At 38.8% G+C, this 26,343-nt stretch overlaps 1 protein-coding gene across 1 annotated transcript in view; it reads left to right on the top strand.

The window, feature by feature from the left end:
• The window catches only part of SPATA6 (spermatogenesis associated 6), a 37,810-nt gene extending 14,706 nt beyond the window's left edge, over window positions 1-23,104 (top strand). Inside the window, exons 8-13 of the mRNA XM_015870510.3 lie at window positions 1,295-1,376; window positions 2,808-2,848; window positions 3,815-3,993; window positions 11,480-11,579; window positions 14,508-14,596; window positions 17,796-23,104. Of these exons, the coding sequence (XP_015725996.1) occupies window positions 1,295-1,376; window positions 2,808-2,848; window positions 3,815-3,993; window positions 11,480-11,579; window positions 14,508-14,596; window positions 17,796-17,955 (651 nt within the window). The 3' untranslated portion in view covers window positions 17,956-23,104. The remainder of the gene's footprint in view (window positions 1-1,294; window positions 1,377-2,807; window positions 2,849-3,814; window positions 3,994-11,479; window positions 11,580-14,507; window positions 14,597-17,795) is intronic.
• The last annotated feature ends 3,239 nt before the right edge of the window (window positions 23,105-26,343 follow it).

Raw genomic sequence — 26,343 nt, 5'->3', positions numbered from 1 at the left:
ACCACGCTAGACAGGATAATAGCTATATAAATTCAACTTGGGAGTAATTGATATTAGTATTAAAAAATCTTGAATAAGACTTTAAAGAAGTGTCTAGTCACATTAAGAGCGTGTACACTGCCTCTTTCAACTTTCTGTTAGCATCCTATGATCTTTGAAACACTTGCTTTACTCAAAGCTACATCTCTGGTACTTTGATTTACAGCTGATGACTTGCTTGCATTTAGCATCTTCATGAGAACTGCATGTGGAAGAACTGTTCTGAAATTAAGCAGTTACTTAAAGAGTTGCACAGCCTCCTGGATGAACATGTTCTCCTACAAATTGCTTTATTACAATTCTGCCCTTCTCTGTCATAAGAATATCACAGAGAATGTGTAGAGGCCAAGATGGAATTGTTCTGACTCTGTGCTGTGACATGATTTGTCTACAGTTTTGAATGTTTGTCACAGCCATTGAGATAACGTAGCATTTAATGTGTTTGCCTCTCACATATTTCGTTTTTCTTGTTTATGTACGAGTCGTAATAGCTTATCAAATTCTAAAGTTCTTTCACAAGTTTTCTTATGCTTGTAGGTACTTTTTTTAGAACTTCAAATTAGTCTTATTAATTCATTAATTATTCATCAACCTTCTATTTCTCTCTCTCTGTCTGATATTTTTCTTTTATCTCCTGTTAATCAATTTTTCTGGTTTGTGATCTATAGGTGAAGTTCACAGTTAATTACAACATCTGTAAATACTGATTATTGATTTTAGTTGCTGTTATGTTTGTACAGGAAGGAAAGTTCTTGTCTCTTAATGTACCATTTCCTGACTCTCATGGCCTTTCTAGAATGAGGATGCTTCTTTTAGAGCATCTTTTGAGGTCTCTTTTGGTTTAGCAGTACTACGTTGCATGGCCATTTAAATTTAAGTATGTTGAAATGTAACTTTTTTTTAACTAGAAAAAGCAGCACTTTGGAAGGTCTAACAATTTGGAATAAATATGTGGTATTGTATAGTCTTTAAAAAGATGTCTTCAAAAAGACATTATATATGGACAAACGGTCTGCATTATTATCCCTTTAAACAACATGACATTCAGAGCTTTCTAGAATTTTCTAGAACAGTTTGTGTTTATATGCAATAATGCTAATTATATATATGTTGATAACATTTTTAAATAGTATTTGAATAGGAATAAGTTATTTCAGAAAGGACTGGATGTGGTCTTATGAATAAAACCAATTAAAAATATGTATAGAGATTGAAACATCTGATATTGCACCTCTTAACAGTAGTTTTGTTTCAGGTAGAACAACCTAGTGCTGAGGTTTATGCCTACTCTACCCTGCCAGAAGGCACGATGGAAGCTTGGTCCAAGGTAACACCTGGTCAGTATTTAATATTGCTATCTCTTGTTAATGATTTTATTTTATAGTTTAGTCAGGTGGGTTTTTTGTTTTGGCTTGAAACAGTCCCTAATGGAGAAGTATCTGCTCTTCCTCAATAGGAAGAATAAGTGTACTGAATAACCCTACTATTGCTAAAGGTGGGTTTGTATGTTTCTTTATCTCAGGAAATTTGGAACATAGTTCTACATGATAGGAAAGTAGGAGCAGAAAATACCAGAGTCCAGGTAGACACACTGTTTCAGTCCACCTGTCAGGCCTAGAATGTTGATCATTTTGAAATTCAAGAGCTCTGTTGCTCCAAAAATAAAGTTTATATCAGCAGTATTTGTAAGTGGATCTGTGGCTTACTATTATTAATGAGCATCCAGAATGCAAATGTGTGTCTCCTTTCACTGGCAACAGTAACTGAGTGTTCCATAGAGAATGCAGGACAAGAAATTTCAATCTTACGTTTTTTCTTTGTAATGGTTCTGGGTGCAGGATATTACAGTTTCTCATTCTTGTTGGGATCATGCATATCAGTCTGTTGTAGAGAGGTAATGTAATAGACCTATTATCATCTGATACCATTATGTACTTACAAATGAGTTGATGGTATCTAGCCAGTGGTTAGGAGAATGAAACCTGCCTCACTACTAATATCCAAATGGTGTACTGGTCGTGTTTCTGTGTCTTGAGACTTAACTCTACTTTTTATAAAGTATAAATTCCTGTGATTACAGTACAGTTTAGGCAGGTTTCACTTTTGTGCAGGTAGGTGATAATGGGTTGTCTTTACGTTGCTTTTATGGCATAGGAGTATCTCTTTGGGCTTGAGTAACAGTATTAGGGCTGCTCATTACAGAGAGATACAACTGATGAAGAAGGCAGAGTTAATTGTCACTCACTTTGGGGTGAGGTGCCTATTGACAGTGGTCAAACACCCTAAACTGTTGTGGATTTAATTGTTCCTCCACTATTGCTTCTGTGGTCTTTGCACTTCTGCTTGTAAGTCAGTGCTGGGTGAAGGAATGAAGAGGTGATCGGAGGAGAAAGAGGTGACTGTCAGGAAGCTTGTTGCGAAAAGTGTGGGAAGATCAAGTAATATGAGATTTTTTTTCAGACTGATAGAGCTTGACTTTTTATTGATTTAGGTAGCTTAGGAAAATGTGCTACTTCTATGTAGAAGACTGCTTGCACTGATTTAATGTTATTAACATTGTATTGAATAAAATGTGAAGTCACTGTCTTCATCTGAAGATAGTGAAATATTACTGGGAAGGCTTTAGAATTTCACAGTCTGTAATAATAACTCGGTTTATTAATGTTTGGGAGAAGAGGTAAGCTGTTTTGTAAAAGATTTTATAAAATTCAGGGCATTCAAATTTTCTTTTGAATTTCCTCAAGGATTCAATATTTTTCTTTCTCCAGATCTTTCTCTTCTTGGCAGATACAAACCCAAGAGAGCCAAAGTGAGTACTCTGTAGTGCTGCTGTTTACATACTGGTTTTTGGGGGGAAGCTCTGATGAGAAGGTTTGTCCTGCGTAGGTATTTTTGAAACTGTCTACTCTGCTACCAAAAACAAGACAAAGGATATTTAAAATCTGATATAACTCTGTGTATCCCTGCTGATGGGTTATTTTGAAACACAAATGGAAGACAATACTCTGTAAGATGTCCATGCCTGTAGGTAAAGGACTTCTCCTTGGTATTAAGGCTTGTGATAAGACTGTAGAAAAGCCTTTAGAAGCGGCTTATAGTAATCTTCTCAGCAATTCTGAGATCAAGCTTTTTTTCTAGAATATTATGCAAAGGTAGCTCAAGTACAAATGGCAAGCCACTATTTTGTCATTTCACATTTAATCGTTAAGATTTTAGCTGCTTTGTAAAAAGTGGATCTAAAGATAATGTCAGGATTCTATCTTGTTCTATTGTAAACCAGGGTAAAACATGAAGACGCATGGTGCATTTCAGATTAAGAGGAGCTATGAAAGGAGTAACTGGAATAGTATAAGATTGACTAGAAGATAAGCAGATAGTTGGGACTTTCTCCTGGAGGAAGAAAATGTCATGGGGAGAAAAAGTCTAAACAAGGGTCCCAGACTGAGGAGAGACTGAGAGGTCTGAGGTTCATTGGTGTAGACTCTTGGGCATCACTCTGAATCTCTGAGGATCCTGTGAAATGGACTTCAAACTATGCAGTCAGAGTAAGAAGATAGAAGGCCTGAAAATCAGGCTTTACCATAATGTGGCTTGTTAGATATCAGGGGGAACACTTGCTAGTTTCTGTAAAATGGGGATCTTTGCTCTTCTCCAGCAGGTAGATATTCCTGCATGTATGGAAAGCCTGTAACCCTTTAGTTTAAAATACTGTACATCTTGCTATTCATAATACATTTTAGTAAGGGTTGGTGTTTTTTCTTCTTGTTTTTAACAGGCGAGATCTACTCATGGGAAAGACTATGGCAGTTTTTCGGATGTTAGTAATGAGGATGTGATCTCTGGTTCACCCAACAGATTGGCCTATTCCGGTCGTTCATTAGTGCATTCAGCACCTTCAGCATTTCAGAAGCATTCTCTAAGTTCTGTACTAAATCGATCTTCTCTGAGGGAAAGGTAATGACCTGTTTTTGTTTGTGAAATTCTGGAATCATTAAAAAGAGCAGTTGATAACAGTACTTGCATGACTATAGGTTTCGTGTTTCGAGGTATACAGGATGAAAAGACAGGAAATCTTTCCCCATCAACTACCTTGTATTTGACTTTTTATCAGGAGCTGTGCTTGCCATCACCTCTCTCCTTAATGAATACAATACAAATAATATGGCAATAAAAAGGATCTTTGACCTCTCTGTTGCTGACCTCTCTGAAGCAACAAAGCTTCTGATTATATGTCCACCAAATGTGAAACAGACAAAACTTAAATAGGTAAATAATGTTTCAGAGGGCATTAGGCTATCAGGAATAAAAATATAGATGTATGTCAAGCAGGATGTTTGAGGGCTATTTGGAAGCCTTTTTTCCTTCTCTCCTTTTCACCTTAGTGTTTATAAGTATGTACTTCAAATATATGACTAGTTTGAGTAATGTCCATGGGCCAGCTTTAATGGAGTTAGTATGTCTACAGACTGAGATGATTCTTTTGCTTTGTTTTAAGCTGAAGTATTGGCCTTTGTAGCTATTGTGTGTATATTCATTTCTGTATATATTCACTTTTCTTTTTTTAGTCCTCCAATATTAATATTCCCTAATTTGGTGCTTTTCAATTCTTAGGTGAGTATGTAGGGCAAGTATAGAAGTTGCAGCCTCTTGTGAGGGTGCAACAGAAGTTTCAACAAGCAACAGCTTTTTTGTGTTTTAGCGCTCCAATCCTTCAAGGAAAGTATTGCCTACTTCCTGCTGAGTAGAACATGTCCTTGGTACACAATGTTCTTGCTGTACATTTGGCTTAATAGGTTACTAGTTATCTTTCTGAGAGTAGAAAAGTTTATACAAATCTAGGCCTGAATAACCAAGTACCTAAAACAGCTTGAAGATGCTGGGGATCAAATAGATGTCCTGTCCTTGATTCTGAAGTATTTATCTAAAGCCATGCTCATGTATGTGTTTTGACAGCATGTTCGCACTCATTCCAGACACTTCTCTCCGTATTATCATTGGTACTTCATTTAGCAAGGGCTCAAAGGGTGTGTTTTGTAGCCTACACATACTTTAATAACTTTTTCTCCAAAAAAGGAGAACTATCTCAATTTTTTTCTTCAAAAACAAAAAATGACAGATGGCAGGTGGGGATTGAATTTTTTAGTACTCACAGAGATCAAGTTGGTAATTTAATGTCTTCCTCTGCTTGAAAACTTGCATGGTTGTTGTTTAGTGTAGTAGTATTGCCTTTGAGCTGTTACATGAGAATTAGGATGTGGTTGGGTTTGGAGGAAGTGTTTTGTTGTTTTTTTTAATCACCTTGTCTACCTTCTTGTGTGATCTATCTCCCCTTCTGACACTGTGCACTGGTTGCCTGTGTCTTGTTAAGAGACGAGACTAATGGTGGTTATTTATTTGGTATCTAATAGTATTTAAAGATGACGAAGTCTTTTGTATGGATAGCAGGAAAGTCTTGTGTGTTGTGAGCCAGTGTTACTCAGTAAGTTAGTCATTCTCTAGGTCATCTTAAAATCATCTGGGTGTTCTTGCCTTTTCTCATTACCAGTCCCACTCTCCAGAAGAGAAGTAATTTTTTGAAGTTACCTTTTCTTTTTAGAACAAATATTCTTAGCTCTTCAGAGGTATAGCATCTTTTTATGTTAAAGACCTGGGTATTTACTTCTGAGATATAAAAAAAAATAAAAGGAAGAGTATATTCTGGAAAGATAACAATGGATTTAGCTGACTGTAGGCAGAGACTTGGAATGAAAAGCATGGATCAGAGGTCAATGTTTGGAAATGCATGCAAATGCTATTCTATAGATTATAGAAATACAGTGAAAATCAGAACTATTGGATGTATGGCAGTTTTAGAGTATTTGCAAGAGTCTTATCTGACAGTGATTTGATGGTTATTTCCTCAATCTCATTTTGAATTACAAAGACAAATAGCTTCACATATACATACATACTGTTTATTTGTCTGATCAATCCGTGGTCAATACAAAACTTAACAACTTACCTCCACCTTTTCTTTCTTTTTCTGTTTTGAAGCGAGTATGAAGTGAGTGTCTGTCACATTGGGAGTACTTCCCCTGAATCCTGCTGAACAGTTGTTAAGCTACCGCAGTACCTTTTGGTATTGTAAAAGTTTGGGGTCTTGCATAATGTCCTCTGAGGGATTTTGCATCCTTTGCAGCAGTTTCCACTCCTTTCATGTGAGCCTTTGTTGAGAGATCTCAAATCAATGCTCTCCTCTTTTCCACTGAAGTTGAGCCAGAAGCAGAACTGTAAACAGATTTACTGTTGGACATGACTCCGAAGTTTTGAATATTTATTTTTCATATTTTGTTCTTATGTTTTTCATTATTTAGGTCATTTCAGGAAAGCTTTTGTTGTGTTGCAAACTGACTCAAAATAGAGTGATGAGGCTGTGCATCTTCATGCCCTATTTTGATTTTATCTTCTATGCAAAGCAATGATGCATGCATGTTCTTTCCTGTTTATGATGTCTGGACAGCTTCAATCAATGTGTTTAAAATGTTATTTGCCCCCACAGACTGCTTGTTTGTGCATAGATGATTTGTGAAAACGTTAGAAATGCTGCAGAAAAGGAAACTTCAGTCCTTGCTTTCATAGTGCCTGTATATCGTTGTGCGTGCCTAGAAGGTGGTGGTTTTCTTGGGGACTTGCAAGCTTTGCCTTCCTTGCAGCACTGAAATCTGCAGAAAATACAAAGTTAAAGTCATTCTTCTGTAAAGATAAGGCAGCTAGTGATAGAAGTCCTCTGAATGGAGCTGTATGATGGCACAAAAGGAACTCTTTTCTCAAGAGACTACAGCAGTCATAGCAGTATTTGATCATTTCTCCCATGTTGAAAAACAGAGTTATTTCTCATGCATTTGAGATCAATAGATTTATTTTTTTTTATTATCTGAAGAGTAACCATTTCCAGAGCAAAGGCCATTCCAATGTCTTTTTGAGGTTCTGGTTGTTCTGCTGAAATGTGATCTTAGTTCCTGTAAAATCTAACAGAAATCTAAGTTCTGTTTGAAGCAAGACAGAGGTTAACTGTTTGGATCAGATAGCTTCTGTAATATTCCTATACTGGTTTTCTACCATCTCTATCATCCTTTTTCAAGTACTAAGGAAGTATCGGCTTGCAATGCCATACTGGATCCTGCTAAATCCTGTCTGCAGGTATTTTACCTTATATTTCAGAAAGTGGAATGCAACCTAACCTAAGGTTTACTTCTGCGAGAATAAATGTTTAAGTCCTGAGAGCTTTCTGCCACACATTGGAACTCTAAAGAGTTTAGCGGGCTTTTCAGATGGCAGCGTGCTCTGGGAGGGGACTGCAATTTGGTTTCCTGCTTGATTTTAGCCAAATATTTTGGAAGTTTTGGAATTCAGTTTTACAGTAAAGTGGTTCTCAGATCTTTTGAGTGTATCATTTCCCCCCCTCCCCCCCCCCCTTTTGAGGAATCTTTCATATTTTGCATTTCTCTAAGTTGAATTCTGGGAGCAGCACTCATAGATCAGCTCTTCTATACCTTGCAAAGACTGTAGTACAGAAGCCTTGTTTCATGTGTTTAACCAAATTCTATATTATTTATCAACTTCATTGCTCAGTAGGGAAGTTTGAAAGTGATGTCAGAACTTTTTTTGCATATGAATAAACATATTCAGAGAAGTGGGAAAGCTGCCAAAGAGTACAAGAAAGTGCAACCCATTACTGACATCCTAAACATCTAGGACAAGAAGGGCTAGAACTTTTGGTGGGATGGTTGGGCTTGTGGTTGAGATCTTGAGCTGAAGTTGTTTCTGCTTCATAGTGGGTATTCTGGCATTGTGAAAGCAGCATTCTTCCTTCACTTCAAATATTGTGAGTATAAGGATTTTCATATTGTTACATTTTTGTTACAATTCATAAAAGAGTATGTACCAATATAGACTCGAAAACACTCTTGCACTTGTACATCTGCATCTGTACTAAGGTTTATAGCCATAGGGTATTTGAAGAGCAGGCAAAACAAAATTGTATCCTTTATGAAGTAGACCAGTAAAACTGTTAAGTGCAGCTCAGCTGTTCTGTTGTGCCTCCACTGCAGACCAGTATATATTGAAAACTGAGTTCATCTTGCTAGATTACTACTTCATGCCCTTTTGAGCAAGCATAAAGTAACTTCTCCACTTTCTGTACATGCTCATAAACATCCTGACTGTAAAATCTCTGGCTCTTTTTCCATTTCAGAGTTAAATATATTTGGGTTTTCTGAGAATCTCTTTTGCTCTGTGTGCAAATTCCTGTAAGATTGTTGTTTTTGAGGTTATACTTAGTTTAAGAGTTATTTCTTTTCTCCCTTCCCCCCAATTACAGCAGCATCCTCTCCAATTGTGAATTTGGTACCGCAGTACTTCATTGATTTCTGTCCTCTGATAGTTTGTCCTTGTATGTGGTTTTGCTCAGCATGAAGTCTGTATCTTTGAAGCTGATGAATTCTTCATGGAGGCCAGATGCACAGAGTTGTTCACAAGGCTGGGAGGTGTGATGGTGAGGGAAGGGGTCACAATAGGCATTGCAAATATCTGCAGCAGGCTTTTGCATTAATTCTACCCATCTGAAATGTATTAGTATCTCCCACTGAAATGTGATATTAACATTTTTGCTATGTGCAAGTGAATGATTGGGTTGTCTGACATTTGAAAATTCCTATTTATTACCTCTCTCAAGTTTGCAAGCTGCTATTTTGCAAGAGTATGCGGATGAATGTATTCTGTTTGTATTTCTAATGGAGTATTTCATCCTAATGGATTAAACTGTATGCAAAAAACTGCTTTAATCTTTAACACAAGACCTAGACTGTGCTTGGCTTCTTTTTTCTTCTATCAAGGTAGATGTTGTCTGCATGACCTTAAAATAAAAAAGCCTTATCTCATAAAGAGTATAAATGCCTTTAGTCACATTACAAGGGAAAATGGTTCTGTTTCCTTGATCGTACTCGACACAACATCTTTGAAATTAATCTTGAGAAGTTCTCTGATTGATCTGGCTTTTTCTAGGTCACTGAGCTATATTTCCAAAGTGTTTATACAATCTATTGGAATCAATAAACAATTTAAACTGATGTAACTGCAGAATGTTTGCAAGTCCCGGGGAAAATTGAAAGTATGACAAAGAATACAGCTGTAGAAGTTTATTTTGTTTATCAGGACAAACAGTCATTGAAGTGAAATGACTTTCCTTTCAATGTTGCAGTACAATACTGACACCTTAATCACAGAAATAAGTAACCAGTCATTTTAAAAACACCTTATTGGTCATGTTAGGCAAACGGAATCTCGTTGTTTATGGCTTAAGAAGCTGTGCTCTTAATGCCTGCTTCTAAAATGTTTCTAGTAGGAGAGTTAGCATATCATGAAGAGGTTTCACTTCAGATTATGGGTGCTACATTTCAAGGCAGGAATTTATTTTACTTTGCATTTTGCTGGATGTAAATATTAACGTTATGACTTTAAATGTGCTTTAGACTCGATAGTTATTACTAAAATTAGACAATGGCAACACCAGCAAAACTAATTAAAATAAGCTGATACTGCTTTTAATCATACTTAAGGTTTTGATTCTATTTTTCCCTTGATAAATTAAGTTTGGGATGTATGTGAGCAGCCAACATTTCTTATACCACAGCGCACACTAGTGGATTGATCAGTGAAATCACCTGGAGGAGGAAATGTAATGGTTCTTGATTTAAGTAATTCGATTTCCTTCTTGCAGACGTAGCCAGATATTTTCTAAATGAATACAGTAGCAAGCAGTGTTTTCTTCTTTTCAAAAGTAAATGCACATCTCCGAGGATATTTGTAAATTTGAGATTAATAACAATGATCTGAAATCTTACATAAGAATTTCATAAAATTTATTTCCCTGAGGTAATCTGTTGCAACTTCTCACTGCCAGCAACCTGGATTTGGAAGAATCAGCAGCCACTGTATATATGCGAGGGAAATGCCATGACTTCATGGCTCTAGCTTTTATTTCTTACATTGAAAAGACTCACTGCATCTAGAATGCGGATTTTTGAGCGTATGTGCTACGGATGTTCCTTAATATTAGTGTTTGTAAGGGCTAATTGCAAGCCATGAGATGTTTTTAGGAGCTTTTTCACTCCTTCCTGATTTGATTCACTCGAAGTAGTGTGTTGTAGCTTGGCTGCAGGGTTGAGGTTTTGTTCCAAACACTGCTAGTGACAGAGCACACACTTTATAATGCTGTACATCAAACTGGTTTTGACTTTATTAAGGAAATGAATGTTCCTGTCTGCCTAACTGACTTAGACCACTATTTTCTTTAAAGTCAGTGCTTTCTTCTCTCACACAAATTCACACAAACGACTTTTCTTTTAGGAAAAAATTATGTTAGGACTTTTAATGCAACAAATCCTGATATTCTATATGCTGAGTAATTGAACTATATGGATTTGCCATGCATGCTGTTCGATTTGAAATTAATTGTGAATGTTTTGGATGTTAATATGGATGTTGTTATAGCCAGCTTTGTGAAAATCCTCGCCTGTAATGAACCAGAGATAAACAATGTTGGATGTCATTAGAAATACAGAAAATACATCCCCCCTATAGATTATATGATTCATCCTCACAATATTGTGCTATTTATTGGCACCCTTTCCTGGAGAAAAATAGAAGCATTCAGAAAAAGATTATTTGATTTAAGGAAACTCATATATGGGCTGAAAATATGGAGGCTGTTTAGAATAGAGAGATTTTGAAGAGGTAAGCAATAATAACTGAGTCTGTGTTAGTTATGCACAGGACAAGAAAAGAAGCAAAACTACTTTCTTTTTTTATTGTTGTATAATAACAGATGATATGAGAAGTGGTCAGAAAGGCTCGTAGCTTGGCTGGTCACCCATATTCAGATCTAGCCAGAGTTTTTGTTTTATTTCCTTGGTGCAAATCAGGTTCTTGGATGTCAGGAAACACTGAAATGAAGATGCACAGTCCTGATTCAGCACCTTGTTTCTGTTTGCTCTGATTTTCATGTGCGCAATAATTGCTTTAAAAAAGAGGAAAATGAAACCTGATCACTTGGAATTGCCCAACTGTATGGCTTTGCTCTTCTGTAGGGACAAGTAGACATTACAGAAATACTACTTGTCACAAAATCATCAATGTTGTCTGTGCATTGTATCTTATGCTGGAATTGTAGATGAGTGTTCTTTATGCAGTGCTTCAAAATGTTTATTTCCTTGTACTTCAGAATAAAAAAAAAAAACAAAACCAAAAACTCAAATCTAAACATTGTGTATGTTCCAAATAGAAGGAAGCTATGCATGCTTTGTGATGTTCAGAAAATAAAATAGAAACTGAAGGGAAAAGCATGTTAGCGCTTTTCAACTTGCGAATATTTCTTCTTTTTTTGTGTTATTTCCTCTTGCAGATTTAACTCTGGTTGGCCTTCACCAGCAAATGGAGATGAGATCCATAAAAGAGTGAAAAATATTTTAAGGACACACAGTGCTAGACAGCGCTTGGTGTTTGTAAGTTTGCACATTAAGTCCTTTCTTATTTCTGAAATGACTGAGGAAGACAATTGTGCTTACACTCCTGAATTTATTATTATGCTGTCTTTTGACGCACGCTTGATTGTAGAAATGTGAATTTAAGCTGAAATCTTTCTTGCTGTTTTCAGTAGCCTCCTTATGTGAAGCTTTTAAGGACGGGTGGCAACCTCATAAGGGTATAGAAGACAAATTTTCTTTATATCTGATTCCTTTGCTTTCAATGTAAGTAAAATATATGTGAGAGATCTATTACGGAACACCATGGGCATCTGCACATAAAAAGCTGCTGGTGTCCAGCTGTATGTAGAGCTAATATTATTCTCCAGTTGTGTGTAATTTTTTTTTCCTCCCTTTAATTACCTGGCTCTAAATGAAATCTAATGATATTAAGCCTGGGATCAGAATATTTTGTCCTCGAGTCTGATGGAATTTGGAAGTCTGATTTCAGTCAGACATTTGTTTTTTTTTGTCACTGCAATTTTGAGTAACCCACTCATGGCACAGGATCTCCCTCAGCAAAGCATTCGTAAAAGACTGTTCATCTGCAGAGAACTTAAGGGTCTTAAGTGTGAGATGAGGTAAAGGAAAGGTAAAAGGATATAAGGGTGAGAGTAGGTAAGAAGCTCTGGTGAATTTTTTTTCTTTGTCTGACAATCTACCACACTGATGTTATTGATTGATTCAAAGAGATGAACCTCTTGAAGTAGGGGAAGATCTTTTTTTTGCTTCAGCTTTCTTATAAAAAGGAGTGTTGACAGAAATCTGCTTTAGGCTGCTGTTGTCTCCTCACCCCTCTGCCCCAGTTTACTGTGTCTATGGGAAGCATGATAAAGAGTGGGAGAGCCTTAGTCTCCCCACCTCGCATTTCCATGCAGAAAAAGTAGATGTACCAGTAGTGCACCAACAGTTGAGCTCTGCTGACTGAGGTGCAATGAGTACCATAAACTCTTGGCAGAGGCTGGGGCAAAAAAAAAGGCAAGGCTGTTGTCTTAATCTGCTGCTGCATAATATACTGAAGAACATCTGCCTTGGCTCTGAAGTCTTGATTTATTTACTTGTTTATTTCCCCAGCTGTAGCCATTGTGGGCAGCTACTTGTGTTGCCTGTGTGCTGTCTTAATCTGATTATTTTCTCATTTCTGCTCAATCTTTATTTTCAGTTTAGTTGATGTGCTTTTCATTTTCAACCATGAAAAAGGTTTTTTTCTCATGCAAGCTAAGATTGTTTGATCCAGTTTGTGTTGTGCCTTCCTCAGTTCATATCAAAAAATGATGATTTTGTGAGCTGCCAGAAATCTAGTCTGCACTGTTATATAGTGGATGGATGAGGTAAATGGGTCATCTTGAAAGTGAGAGTTTAGCAAAGGAAGTGTAGAGAAATGTTTTGATGGTTGTACTGAGGGACATGGTTTAGTGGGAAATAATGGTGGTAAGTGGGTGTTTGAACTGGATGATCTTTAGAGGCCTTTGCCAACCTTGGTGATTCTGTGTACTTGCAATGGGCTGAGTGGATTTCTGGCTCCAGTTTGTGTGCTTTTCCCAACTTTGAAAGGTTAAAAAAAAAAATTGTACTCTGTTTTATTCCTAAGAATGTAATGCTAAACAACCATCCTCAGAAGCATCCATCTGTGTTTTCCAAAATTGTTTCCATAGTGCTCTGTAATATAGTGTGATTGGAGCTCTGCTGCAGGTTCCTTAGGGTGTCCGCTGTAGCTTTCCACTGTGACATTCTGGCAGTATCATAATATTTTCATCTTTTTTTTTTTTTTTGGCTTTCCAGAACACAATTTGCTTCTGGCAAACGCTGAAGAGTTTTATTTACTGCTGTACCCCAATTTCTCTACTCAGTACTGTGTAGCCTGTGCCTGCTGAAGGAAGAGTTTTCCTGTTTACAAACATGCTTATTACCTGTATTGCAGTGCAATGGATTGTATTAGACTTTTCCACATACACATTTCTGCCGTTCAGTTACTTCTGCATCTTTTTGCTGTCTACTGCCGTATTTATCATCTTGTCTCCCAGGCTTGTGTTTCCAACGAGTCTGATTATTCTAACTTCACAATCCTGTTTTCCTGTTATTTCTGATGTATTGTGAAAGGTAATTTTGTTTACTAATCTTTGCATCAATTAGCTTCTGCTACAACCACCGCTGAAAGCCTTCTTTTCCATAGCATCCTTGTTTTTCAGAGCAGAGTGAATAGGGTTGTATTTGTTTGGATGAAATTTCTACCATCCTACCTCAGGTGGGCAGCTGGCTTATTTCAAATGAGATATTCTCTCTCATACATACCTGAGAGGGTAAACAAGGGATTATTTAAGTCTAGATATCATTTGGAAGGTAAGATTGCTTTCTAGCAACTCCTAAGAGATCCGCTCAAGGATCCTTATGTGTATTAGAGGTATTTTTAAAAAGTCACTTAAGCATGTTCTTTGCCCTTGGTATGCAATGGGAAATGTACAGACATGCAGAAGACTTATCTCTGTTAAAATGCATGACATGAATGATGGTAGCTTAGTGGAAAAGCTGTTAGCAGGAAATTTTTGGTTCTGTCTCCCATCTTTTACAAGAAACAAAAGTAAAGCAGTTAGCAGTAGGTTTCATAGCATTTAACCTGCATGTTTTGGGGTTATTGAAGTTAATGCTGTCTGCATGGTTCTTTAGATCTACAATGTCTAGAAATTCTTTCCAGTTTATTACCTGAAAATTATTCGTTGAGTTGTGCTGAACTTAATTAAAAGTGTTCATAAATAGCGTTTGGCTCATTACACTTTGTCCCTTTTTCCCCCCAAGAAATGTAAGCACTTTAATAGTTTTCTAAGTGGAAAGAAAGTATTTTTGCAATGAGATCATTGTAATCAGAAACCAAGGTAATGAGAATTTGATTTCTGGGTTGTTTTTTTACAGGATGAAAGTAACTCATCAAAAGGAAACTTGACTAAAACAAGAGAATCTTCACGTAAAGCACACGTACCCTTAAGTGATCTGCGGAGCAGGTATGGGGTTTTTCTCTGACCAAGAAGGAACTGTCATAATATTGCTCCTTAAATACTAAAATCCTACTTTGAGTTGTGTTATTTTAGATTTACAAAGATTTTTTTGCCTAAAAAGAAAATAGTTAGCTATCATTATACCATTCATTCTGTTTGGCTTTGTGTTAATAAAATTAACGTTCATTAAATTCTGGGTTTTTTTACTGAACTTGGTTATAAAAATGATCCATGAGTCGAAACTGTTTGTGTATTTGCTGAGGAAAAGGTGTGACGTAATGCAGGGCATTTTTAGGGTTGTATGCTTTCTGTTTTTCTTTATGACAAAACCCCTAGAACTGTGGTGCTGGGTTTGAGGAAGCTTGACACTTGGGAGAAAAAAAGATATTTTACTTTGCTAATTAAATGTAGTGCAAGTCTTTTAACATAGGCCATCAAAATCATCTCTGTATTCTGTGAAAAGGAGGGTTAGTTCAGTGTGCAGATAGTAGTGAACTTCAACTTGTGATTAGTACGTTCTCAAAAGTTCATTTTCTTGTTTGCTTTTATTAATTCCTGTAATTCACAGCCTCTTCCATGCAAGGGATCTAGTTAGTGTTGGATTTTCACATGGATGTGGAGTTGCTGCAGAAGTTGTTAGCATTTCTGTACTTGAGCTCACTCCTGTATTCTGCGTGTAGCCTTTTTGCCTCCTTATCCTCTGTGCAGAGAGATGCTGCAATTAAATTGTGTAGGATGTGTTTCTGAGAGAGAAAGTGCAAGTTTTTGTTCTGAGGCAGCTTTGGGAGTTTGAGATTGGTGCTGAGACTGCAGACAGTGAAACAGAAGAAGAAACAAATCCCGATACTAGAGAATCAAGAAGTGATGGGTTATGAAATGTGGCACTCAGCTTGGGAAAAGACCATTCCTTGGGTTTAGAGGCCAGCAGCACTAATCCCATTCACTGAAGGGCGAGACATAAAAGGACAGTCTGATTGCTGAGCATTCAGCACAGTGCTCATAAACAGGATACAAGGACAGAGGCAGAGTTCACAGAAGGACATGGTTCTGTCAACCAAATGTTGGCAGTAAAGCAGGTGATTCAGAACCACTGGGAGTAAGGAAGAAGTCCGTGTTTTGTGAAATATTTAGTATATGATTCACTCAGAAAAGAACTTCTGGGACTCTTAAAGGAGATGTATGACTGAACAAAAGCATCTGACAGGTATTTCAGAGCAGGGAGTTGCGTGCAGAAATCCTGCTGTTAATATGATTTGTGAGTGTAATTCCCAGATTGTTTAGCTCAGGTTGTCGGTTCGTTTCTAGTCAAGATGGAGGAGGGACCCTTCTCTGTGTTGGCTCTGTGTCCACACCAGTTCTAGGCATCTGGTGTGCAAGGACTAAAACAAAGCTAAAGCATGCATGCTTTCAGTTCTTTGTCAGAAGCAGAATAAGGAGTTTGTGGAAGTTGCTGTTCTTAGATGCTTTCTTTTACTGCAATTAAATTGGTTGGATTCTGAGTGTCTCTCTGTAGATTAAGCTTTCAACAGATGAAAATGAAAGTACAAAGCTGACTACAGGAGATGGGCTCCAAGGAAAACGATGCCAGAGCTGTTTATTGCATATTTGCAAGTTCTGTCCTTATTTGTTGGACTGGGAATTCTGTCAGAATTGAAGTGACCCAGACTGAGGAAAGGAGGGGGTAAAAGTTCAGTTGTTGATGGGTGCCCAGAGCATTGACTTGTCTACATTTAACGTGGGCCAATATAACTTTTCTATTGATTTTACCGTTTGGTAGGTTGGTTTCATTGCTTCCAAACAGTAGAGAGCAGGTCACCCTCTCCAGGATGATGAGTAGGTTTAAATTTTCCTCATGCCGTTGGCTGACTCAAAACGTTCAGGCTTTATCTGTAAAAGTGGGCAGCTGACCTTTCTTCCTCCTTTAATACTGCAGCCTTATAGAAATCTTTTTAAATGAGGCATGGGTTTATATCAGCATAATACTACTTTTGTTTTCTGTGTGTGAATTGAAGCTTAGATATGTGAGTTTAAACTCATAGTACTAATCTTCTTGGCTCACATTTTTATTTCTTAAATTGAAAACCTTATGATTTAATGCAGCCAACTACAAGTATTTGTGAGTCCTGTGACACAAGTACTCTTCCAGTTCTATCATATATGCTTACTGGTACGAACTTGAATATAAGGTTTTGAGGATTGGCTTGACCATAGTAGATCAACAAATCATATGTACATAGCACAGTCTGAATCTTCCCTATGAAATGTAAGCCATTTCCCAAGTGAAGATGGTCATCATAAGCTTCACTTTCCCCATTTCTTTTCCCAGACTGAGAACCTTACTGAAAGGCTGAAGGTAACTCAGTCCTAATTTTGTGTCATAAGTGCCTGAATATTGGAGCAAGTGTGACAAATGTCACCTCAGTAGTTATTTTTCTGCTGATGATTTTTCTTCTACTTGTTTCATGCTTTATTATAGGAAAAATGGCTCACTTCATTGTATAATACGATCCTTGCTGTGATAGTCTAAAGAGAAGGCATACAGTCATGAAGTTTAAATATACACACGGATTTGTCTGTATTTTGTAATGATTTTCAGAGAATATTTTTTTTTTCCATAGATAATGGGAAATAATTTCTTAAAGTAAACAGGCTGTGTTTGGTATTGAAATGGTGGCATAGAAGATGGGGTGGGGAGGGAGTGCTTGATTGCCATTATGTCATAATGTGTTTTGTAGAATACTTAATCCAAGATGCTTCCGATAGAGCACTTTACTGCTGCAACCAAAGTAATTTAATATACCCCTGATAGATTGTCTTCATATTGAAAATAGCTGCTTGTGGTTAGGTTTTGACCTTCAAAGGACACAGAAATCCAACTGTGTTGCTCTTGCATGGGCTCGGTGCCTAGTCACACTGCCTATCAAAATACAGCAAAATGACTGCTTGCTCTTTGAGAATTAATTCCTTCTGTTTGGGAGGTATTATCAAGTGCACATGGTCAGGTAGGAGAGACTGTGTGAATGAATAGTGCAGGGTGGGCTCCCATTTCTGAGGAGTAGCTGCAGTGCAGATTTTGTTTCTCTTTCTGAAAGGTAATCTGTGGTTAGCAGCTTTACACTTGGATTTCTGCTGGCTTTGTACTTCTGATTCCTCTCATTTATCTCGATTTGATCATTTCTTATCTTTTTTCTTTTTCTGTTGACAGTTCACCAGTGCAGCCGAACATCACTGTTCACTTGGATAATGGTGAATTCTGGTCTAACCGTGCAGCTGTGTACAAAGGGAAGCCTCACAGAGCAATCTTTGAAGACAGTCTTGGGAAGATATATAGAAACATGTACCGAAAAGCTGCTGGCACTATTTGAGACCAAAAATCATACTCCTGATAGCATCAGCTGGAAATGCACAGTGCATGGTGTTATTTCTTACCGAAACTATTTTTTATGTAGCAAATATTTGTACTCTATTTCTAGGGTGTAATTATGGCTGGGTGGGATTTTGGAGAAATGGAGTTTTGGTCTGGGTTGCCAAATGAATGCTATTAGCAGCACCCTCATCACCCCAACACCTCTGCTCCAAATTTTATGAAAACCTAACAAATAACAGCAAAAAAAGCCCTGAGCCCCTCCATAGTTGAGAATGATTTTGCTCCTTTGAGACTCTCAGAAGATAGCCATTTTAAAGTCTAGTATGTCCGAAAGACATTCCTGCCTGACAAAGGTCAGCTGCAGTCAATTATTATTTAAATAATTAAATTGATGTAGTAACATAAGGAGCAATAAGTCCTAGTGTTCAGAGAGGGTATCTACAGGGGGAGGGCAAGTGTGAGTGTTGATTTAAATGGTCTGCTCTGGGAAAGAGGGAATTTGGATTGTTTTTCTAGAAAACTGGCTTTAGATTATTTGTTTTTTAGCAAGGCAGAAAGAAGACTCCAAAGAGGTTTCAAATGATGTCAAATTTTAAAAGAAACCTATCCAGATTAGCAGTCTTTGTATTAGAAGGAGAACTTTCTTTAAGTGCCCTGCGTGTCTGAAAGTTTCCATGTTTTCTTGAACGTAGTCCTGACATGTGCAAATACAATTGTAGTTTTTAAAAATACAAATGGAAAAGGAGTGGGGAAGACTGGAGCAAGGTAGTCATAAAGCTCATATATCCAGTACAGGCCTTCTGAAGTGCCTGTATCACAATCCCACCTAATTTGGAGCCCGTCCTTCCCAGCCTGCTGGGATCCTGTTGGCAGAAATCACATTCTTTCTGCTAAAGGCCACCAAATGTTCATCAGCAGTTCAGTGCTATCCCAAGGGATGGAACCTTTTCAGCCTTGCATTGAACAGATCCCACATTAGCAAGCCAGGGCAAGTTGCCCATCTATTGAAAAGCCGAATGCTTTAAAAGGGCAAGAGTGTCCATCTCCTGCTTCCTTTTAGAATGGGGAGGGGGGAAATGCATGCATATTCTGGCTACTTCCCTAAGTGAACAGGTTCAGTTATACTGATGCCATTTTACCTGTTATGATTGCATAAAAGATAAAGCTTGCAGTACAGATGGCAGAACATATGACTGTTACCTGCCAGCATGCCTAGATAAACAAAAAGTTGGTCTACTCTGCCTTCCATCCTTTAATGCTGAGACAACATAATTGATTTGAGAAAGCAGTTGGTGAGCAATTATGCTGGTGGGAGAGCCTGCTGAAAGGCTGTGTGCTTCTGCTTCAAGAAAGGGGACTCTCAGAGGAAACATCTTCCATACAGACGTTTCTATTCTTTGTAACAGTTAAGCAAGTTGAAGTGGATTAACGCTGATCACTTCCTGTCCCTGCTGCCATTTAACACATTAGTGCTTTCAAAGGGCATTAGCTGCACAGCCTTACTCTGCAGATAACTGTTGAGGCGCTCTGTGAAGAAGTAGTATGATTTTATTATTATTATTTGTAGATGTGAAAAGAAAAGCTTACCTGAGCCATGCCTCTGAAGACATGGTGGCCGTGGAGTACTGTGTTACCAGTACTTGGTATTCCGTCATTAGTCCCATAACACCAGATTAGTCCAGAAGGGAATAGTTTCTGTCTTGCTACTCATGGAAAATAAGTTCAGGGCACAAACAGGGAATAGGAGAGGTTGGAGGCCAATGTGAAAAAACAGGGTAAGATTTTTGTGAGATCCAGAGGACATAACTGAAGAATCACAGTGTACGGTAAAATGACAACTTCTGATTTTTTCATCACAGGCTAAAACTAGGTGGGAGAAATAGAAAGTGTCGTATACTAAATTCTGACCACCATGAACATTCTCACTGAGGCCTTTGTATGCAGCATAACAAGTGAAGCAGATAGGCTCTGAGTGTCGCTGGCCCTGCTCCAGCTGCAGAGAGAGATGGCGTGTATGTCTTTCTGCATCAGCTGCTGCAGGATATGTGTTTCTCTCTTGGGTCAGAGTCATTCTGCAGCTTATATGCTGTGATACTGCACAGTTCTCTTCCAAGCACTGTACTGGAAATCCAGTTTGGTTAATGGAAAGCTTTTCTATGAAATGTGACCTAAAACCCAAAGTACTCTATCTGTCCATAAAATCTGCAAGCCACTTGTTTTTTAAAAGCTTTTGGCCCCTTCCCTGTTTGCTCGGCTAACCCTCCAATTAATATGCATACAGCTCAAGTGCACTGAGCGCTGCTGCTCCTTTGCTACTGCAGCATGCGATAAGTATAGGTTCAGGCAGTGAACCAACATAGTAATAAACTGTAATTGTTTAGTGCACCTTGCCTTCTAATACAATTTAAATCCCCTCTATCAAATGCAAATTTCTAGGTTCCTGAGTGGAGCTTTAAATAGCATTTTCTATGCTCATTCCTTATCTTTTGCCATCCACAAAGTGGTCTGTTAGTGACATTGGGATGGCATCATTCCACCTCCATCATTTTACCTCCTAAAGGAAAGCTGTCTACTGAAATCTAGAAATAATGGGCTAGATTAAGAGAGAATTAGTGGGTTTTTTTTATACAGCCTATCTCTTTCTCTTGCCCTCCCCAAGCTATTATAACCCAAGTGTATTATCGACAAATGTTGTTCAGCATTCAGTGTTGCTTGCAGTATGCAGTCTAATCAGTGTAATATTTTAATCACTTTCATTTTAATAAATCAGAGACAACTTCCAGCATGCTCCCTTTCCTACAAAGAACTTGATATAGCTTAGGACCTTGGGATGGCTCACTAGGCATATACTTAGTCTGCTCATTGGGTTGAATGCTAAATCCTTTGCTTAGTAGCAGTTGCTTTGGAAATGACTTAGTCATTGACCTGTTGTGGGTCAAATATGAAAATATCTGACTTATTAATGATCTAACTTATCAAAGTTTTCAACAAGAAGCAGGGAAGTATAAGTTGGTCCACTGGGAACAAGAGGCAGAGGGGTGGTTGGAGTAAGGAACAGCCTTATGGAATTAGATGGGTGGTAATGTTTGTATGCCAGATCTGAAGAGGCTTTGAAAATGAGGGCTGTTACTTAGAATGTAGATCACGTTTGAACTTTACTGTTACTTAGTAGGTTGCCAAAATAGAGAGGAATCTACCTATTGGGGTTGGGAACCTATTTCTGGGGATAAAATAACAGGTTTTAGCTCTGCTCAGTATTAAATAGTCTGTGCTAAATTCCCTTTCACTGTTACCTCAGCTGTAAAATGGGAAGTTTGTGCTCTATTGAAGCTTAATTAAATGACTGCAAAGTGCTTTGGGATCCTGAAGTGAACGTTACTGAAATTTTCTTGTGGAAGCCTGGCTGAAAATTCCCCTTTCATCTCCAGATTACTAAAAAGGCCTTATTCTACTGTTCCCAGATTTATTATGTTTTAATCAGCCAGTTATTAAGCGAGTCTTAAAGTTATCAAGGTAGAAACCTTATACATTCATAAGACTATTGAAAAAGACATTGCTTTATCACTGATCTTTATCACAGACCTTCCCACAATGGGCATTTTATGCAGTTTATGTCTCTTGGATGATCTGGGTTCATCATACTCATGCTTCAAGGTTTGCTAGCCAGCACCGTTAACACCTATCAGGTTGCTTTCATCCCCTCCCCAGGAACTAAAGTGGTGCAGTGGTGTGTTCAACTTGGCAATGGGAAAGGTTGTATGGTGCTATGGGTAGCCTGCTATAATAGTGCTGATCTTCCTGATTTTTAAACTTAAAACAGTGTTTTCTGAAACACTGAGCTATGCAGCGAAGCTGTTAGCTTTTTAGCAGTGGTTACTCAATTGTATAGGTCTTGTGATGTGGAGTCTCTGAGTCATAGAAAACCCAACCATCAAGCTAGTTACTTCACTGTTACAGTGTGATTGTTATCAGGAGATTTTATTTTCAGGAGGCAAGAAATTTGAGGAAACTTTTAAATGGTTGGAACTTCTTCATTGTTGTCTTCAGTGAAAACAATTGAATTTAATGTGGGTTATATTAATGAGCTGCTTCAGTGACAGAAATGGTGCCTGGTTTTGGTGGTGGTCTCCAGTAGCAGTGGAGAGCTGGTCTTTGCCCAGTTCCTTTGAGTGTCCATAAATTAGTGTTGTGGGAAGCGATCAAAAGCAGCTAATTGGGAATACTAAGAACAAACCCAAATGTTGTTCTTGATTTCTGCTGCGTGCCCATGGAATTGGAGCATCATCAACCAAGACCCTAAAAAAGCAGCGTCTGTAGCTCCTTCTGTTAACAGTGTTGGTTTGCCAAAGACGTGATTTGTTCCTTGTGTTTGTCTTCAGAGAGAAATTCTCTGAAATGCAGTGATAATTTGTCTGGATGACAACATGGAGGAACTGCAGTCCTTCTCCTTGCTTGATCAATGTGGAGACTGTGCTCTTTCTTTGTGTTTGTTTCCATGTAGCTCTGGGTGATTGTTTCTGACAGAGAACTCTCTGCAGGTGAGATGTGCAGATCCGAGCTGCCTTCTCATCTCCTCAGGGGAAGGCGTTTGCTATTACTAAACAAGGTCCCCTTTGAATCATAAGGGTTTCCTCCTCCCTATGAAACTTATTTGGTCAAACATTGGTATAACAGCATGGAACTGCTGGGATTGGACGGGGCATGGATGGGAATCAGGCTTTCCGTGCTTTCTGCACTTGAATACCAGTCTACAAAGCAGCTGTGAAACCCATAAATAGATGCTGAAGCAACAAAAGCACCACTCACACTGCTGAATTCTAATGCAGGTATATTTGTATCTTTGCACTGGCTTTAATTTCTGTTTGGATGTTGCGCCGATGGCGTTGTTACTATGAACTGTCCCACTGAGCACTCCACCAATGAGCGTTTACTAAGAGGTTGCTTTCCCTGGCTGCCTTGTTTTCACCACAGCCATCTACTGTTTACATACATTTTAGCCTCTGTGCCATTTTTGAAGGCTTTATTTGTCTCATTTACGTTTTTGGTTCGGATAATACTTAAATATGAAATCCATCTGTGGAGCATATTGTATACTCACGTTGAGGGGTAAAACCGGTTTTTAATTAAAATTTTATACAGCACTTGTATTTCACTTTGTCCTGTTTTATTATGAAACACTTCAATCTTCCTCCTAAAACACATATGTCTTGTGCGTTTCAAGATGTTCCTTGTTGCTCATGCAGAACTGTATTCTGAGCTCTGTCAGCAGAGCGCCATATGTTCTGGGGTTCATTTTGCTTCTCTGGCGTCCGTGTAGGCAGCATATTGCATGTAAGGCAGCTAAGCTCTGCTCCATTCTTGTCTTTGTAAACTTGTCAAGAGATGAAAAAAGCAGGGAGAGGAAAACACTGAATAATACTGGAGTGATTTGAATGATCAATAAGTTACGGCAACGCGGCCAATCAGAACTGAGGTTTCTTGTGTACTTGGGGATTTTCCTTAATGGTGGCTTATGCACGGCCTTTGAAGTGATGCAGCCCTCAGTGCTCGCTGGTGTTACACCCGGAATGAGTGCTGGAGATTAAGATACAACGTGAGCCATTTGGCAGTGACAGGCATTGTAAGCTCTCTTAATTTTGCACTGATCTGTTAGTATTAAATTTAAACAAATGTGAGTAATAGCAGATGGGTACGTGAAGGGATTGTGCTCCTCCTTGCTGTCTCCTGACTTTGTGGGAAATAACTCCAGCCTGTTTAGATGGCAGGTACTGAAAAGACAGAAATTCTGAGACTGATGGTGTCCTTGTGGGTTGGGTTTTTTTTTTTCAGTTTGGGTTTTTTTGTCATTTTTTTAATGTCATTTTTCTTACCAATCTATTTCTGTTTCTTCCCTGCCTACCATAAGCCAGCAGGTACCATCAGTCTTTAATACAGCACCCGTACGTGGGAGCACAGCCCCGACTGTTTATTGATAGCACTCATACATTGTCAGATGCTGATCTTATCTGCCAAATGCTTTCCAGCACCGCTGCAGTGACTGTGACAGAGGGCCAAAGTAGTTCTGCAATTCCATTCTTTAACTAGAGCTTAAGAATCAAAAAGGTGAAAAAGAAGAAACTCACTAAGCAGAGAACAAGGAATGTGTATTAAACCATTCCCCCTTTGCTGAGGTCTGAGGCTGAGGGCTGGTGCTGCTGCCGGGGTGGCAAGAGAGCAAACCTGGCGGAAGTGACAGGCAGCTCCGCTCCTGGGACTCTTATTTACATACGTTTAAAACAAACAGAAAAGCTGCCTTTGTTCCCCAGGAAAATCTATTTAGTTGGCATTCAGCTGGTGTGTGAGCCGGAACTTCTTTGGTGGAAGATGTCGAAACAAAGCAGCTGACATTTCTGCTGTGATGTGAGGCTGAAGCTAAGATTTGATTTTGAAATATGAAAGTAAACTGAAACTACCTCCAATTTAAAGGTGGGTTTGTTTGGGGTTGTTTGGTTTTCTTTTAATGACCTTAAAAGTTTTGTGAAGTTTTTCCTCCTTCCCTCTGGGACTAGAAGAAATTATAACAGTAATCTTACTTAGAGCTGGAAGTCTACAGAGACAGTGACTGTAGGTTAATGAAAAATTGACACTGCTACTTGCCTGTGCTTCCAGCAGAATGTTTTTCCTTCATACTGATGTGAACTATTGCACTGCGTGAGTTGGTTATGAGCCTCACATATTAAATGGAATGCTTCTTTTGTGGAAGCTTACAGGAAGGAGTCAGGGCTGAATGCTTTGTACAACATTCCTGTTTGGAATGAAAGCAACAAAAACGATGGGGTTCCTAAAATGGTGGTTGTGTTTCTTCCCCTCAGATCTATAAGTAGAACCTGCTTGCTTAGTCTAAACCAGAAAGCAGCCAGAGGAATTGCCCCCCCCAAGTCAGTGCTGAGTGCTGCTAGCCCAGCCTGGCAGTAGTCCCATGGAGCAGGAGCTGAGTGCTGCATGTGGCAGCAGGTAATCCTGGGTCTCTAGGGGTGTTGTTCCTTTCCAGGAGTGTTTCTTCCCTGAGTTTCTGGACAGCTTCTTTTTCAGAAACTGTACACATAAATGGTGCAAACTTAGCAGCTCACACTGACTTGGTTCGTACTCTGACATCTTAATATCTCCACTCCTTGTCCTTGGCACGGTGGTGCCATCTGGTCTTGCTTGGACAGCTTATCAGTAATACTGCGCTGTGTGATATTTCAGTTCTTGCTTCTGACATCTTGGGCTGTGCCTGAGCGGCACACCGCTACCTCAGCGCCAGCCTTTGACCAGATGGCACCTGCTGAAATAGCATCTCCCATCCACTGTGATGGAGATGAATAGACAGAGGTGCTGGAAAATAGGAGATGGGGAGGGAAGACGTGATGTGGGATTTTTGGTCAGGAATTGAGGAGCTGCTGGTAGCCAGTGCTGCACTTGTATGACTTTAAACCTTTAAAAGACTCTGAGGAGTGCCTGGTGCTTGGTGTATATTTAGGGGCAGAATCTTTTTCCAACTCTAGGAGCTTCAAAACTCAATAGGGAGGAAAAAATTCATGGCTTTGGGGGCTGGTGTACAATTGGGAAATGGCAAATATTTTTTTCACATGTTAAAATTTTTAGACTTACACAATATTGATGACTTTTTAATTAAAAAGACTCAGGAAGACTTTGTTATGTAGTGATAAAGTGTTTGGTTAAACGCCAGCAGGTTTAACCAGTAGGTTTAACACGTGTGGTTGTGCTACTCCCCGGAGATGCACAAATGTACGCTGAGAAATCCTCTTGCCAATACATCAGCATTTTGAAAGTGCTAAAGCTCGAGGTTAACAGGGTTGTTGTCTTTTGTCTGGTGTTTAAAACGTCGCTTCTGCCCCCGTAATTGATGCAATAAGATGAATGTGCTGAAGGTAAGAAGTTGGCTTTTTTATTATTGTGTTGGAGAAACACTTCTTGACTACGTAATCCAAAATCAGTTTAAGCCATCTTCCCCCTACCCAGAAAAGAAGTGATATGCCAGTGCTGGAAGTACTGGCTGGTAGGAAAAGGATGCATGAGTGATATTTGTGGGATCCCTTTGCCTGGGTTGCCCCAACCCAGTACTGGGATCTTGGAGAACATCCCACAATGGTGGGAGCTGCTCCCATAGTTTCCTCCTGTAGGAATACAGGAAGGCAATGCTGCCTGTAGGGATCAGAGCTCCAGATCCTGGTAGCACCACAGAACCCAGAGGTGATTTCCAGCTGCGGTTCACCTGGGCAGTGATCCCAGCACACCCTGCTCCCTATGGCCCAGAAAATGAGAACAAAGAGCCAAAGACAACACAGCGCCCTGCTTGCTAACTTACTCTGCGTCCTGCTAAAATGTATGTATGGCATTTCAT

This window comes from Coturnix japonica, chromosome 11 (assembly GCF_054131305.1).
Source record: "Coturnix japonica strain WE chromosome 11, WE-NBRP24, whole genome shotgun sequence".
NCBI lineage: Eukaryota > Metazoa > Chordata > Aves > Galliformes > Phasianidae > Coturnix > Coturnix japonica.
This window is presented reverse-complemented; position numbering and strand designations above follow the sequence as displayed.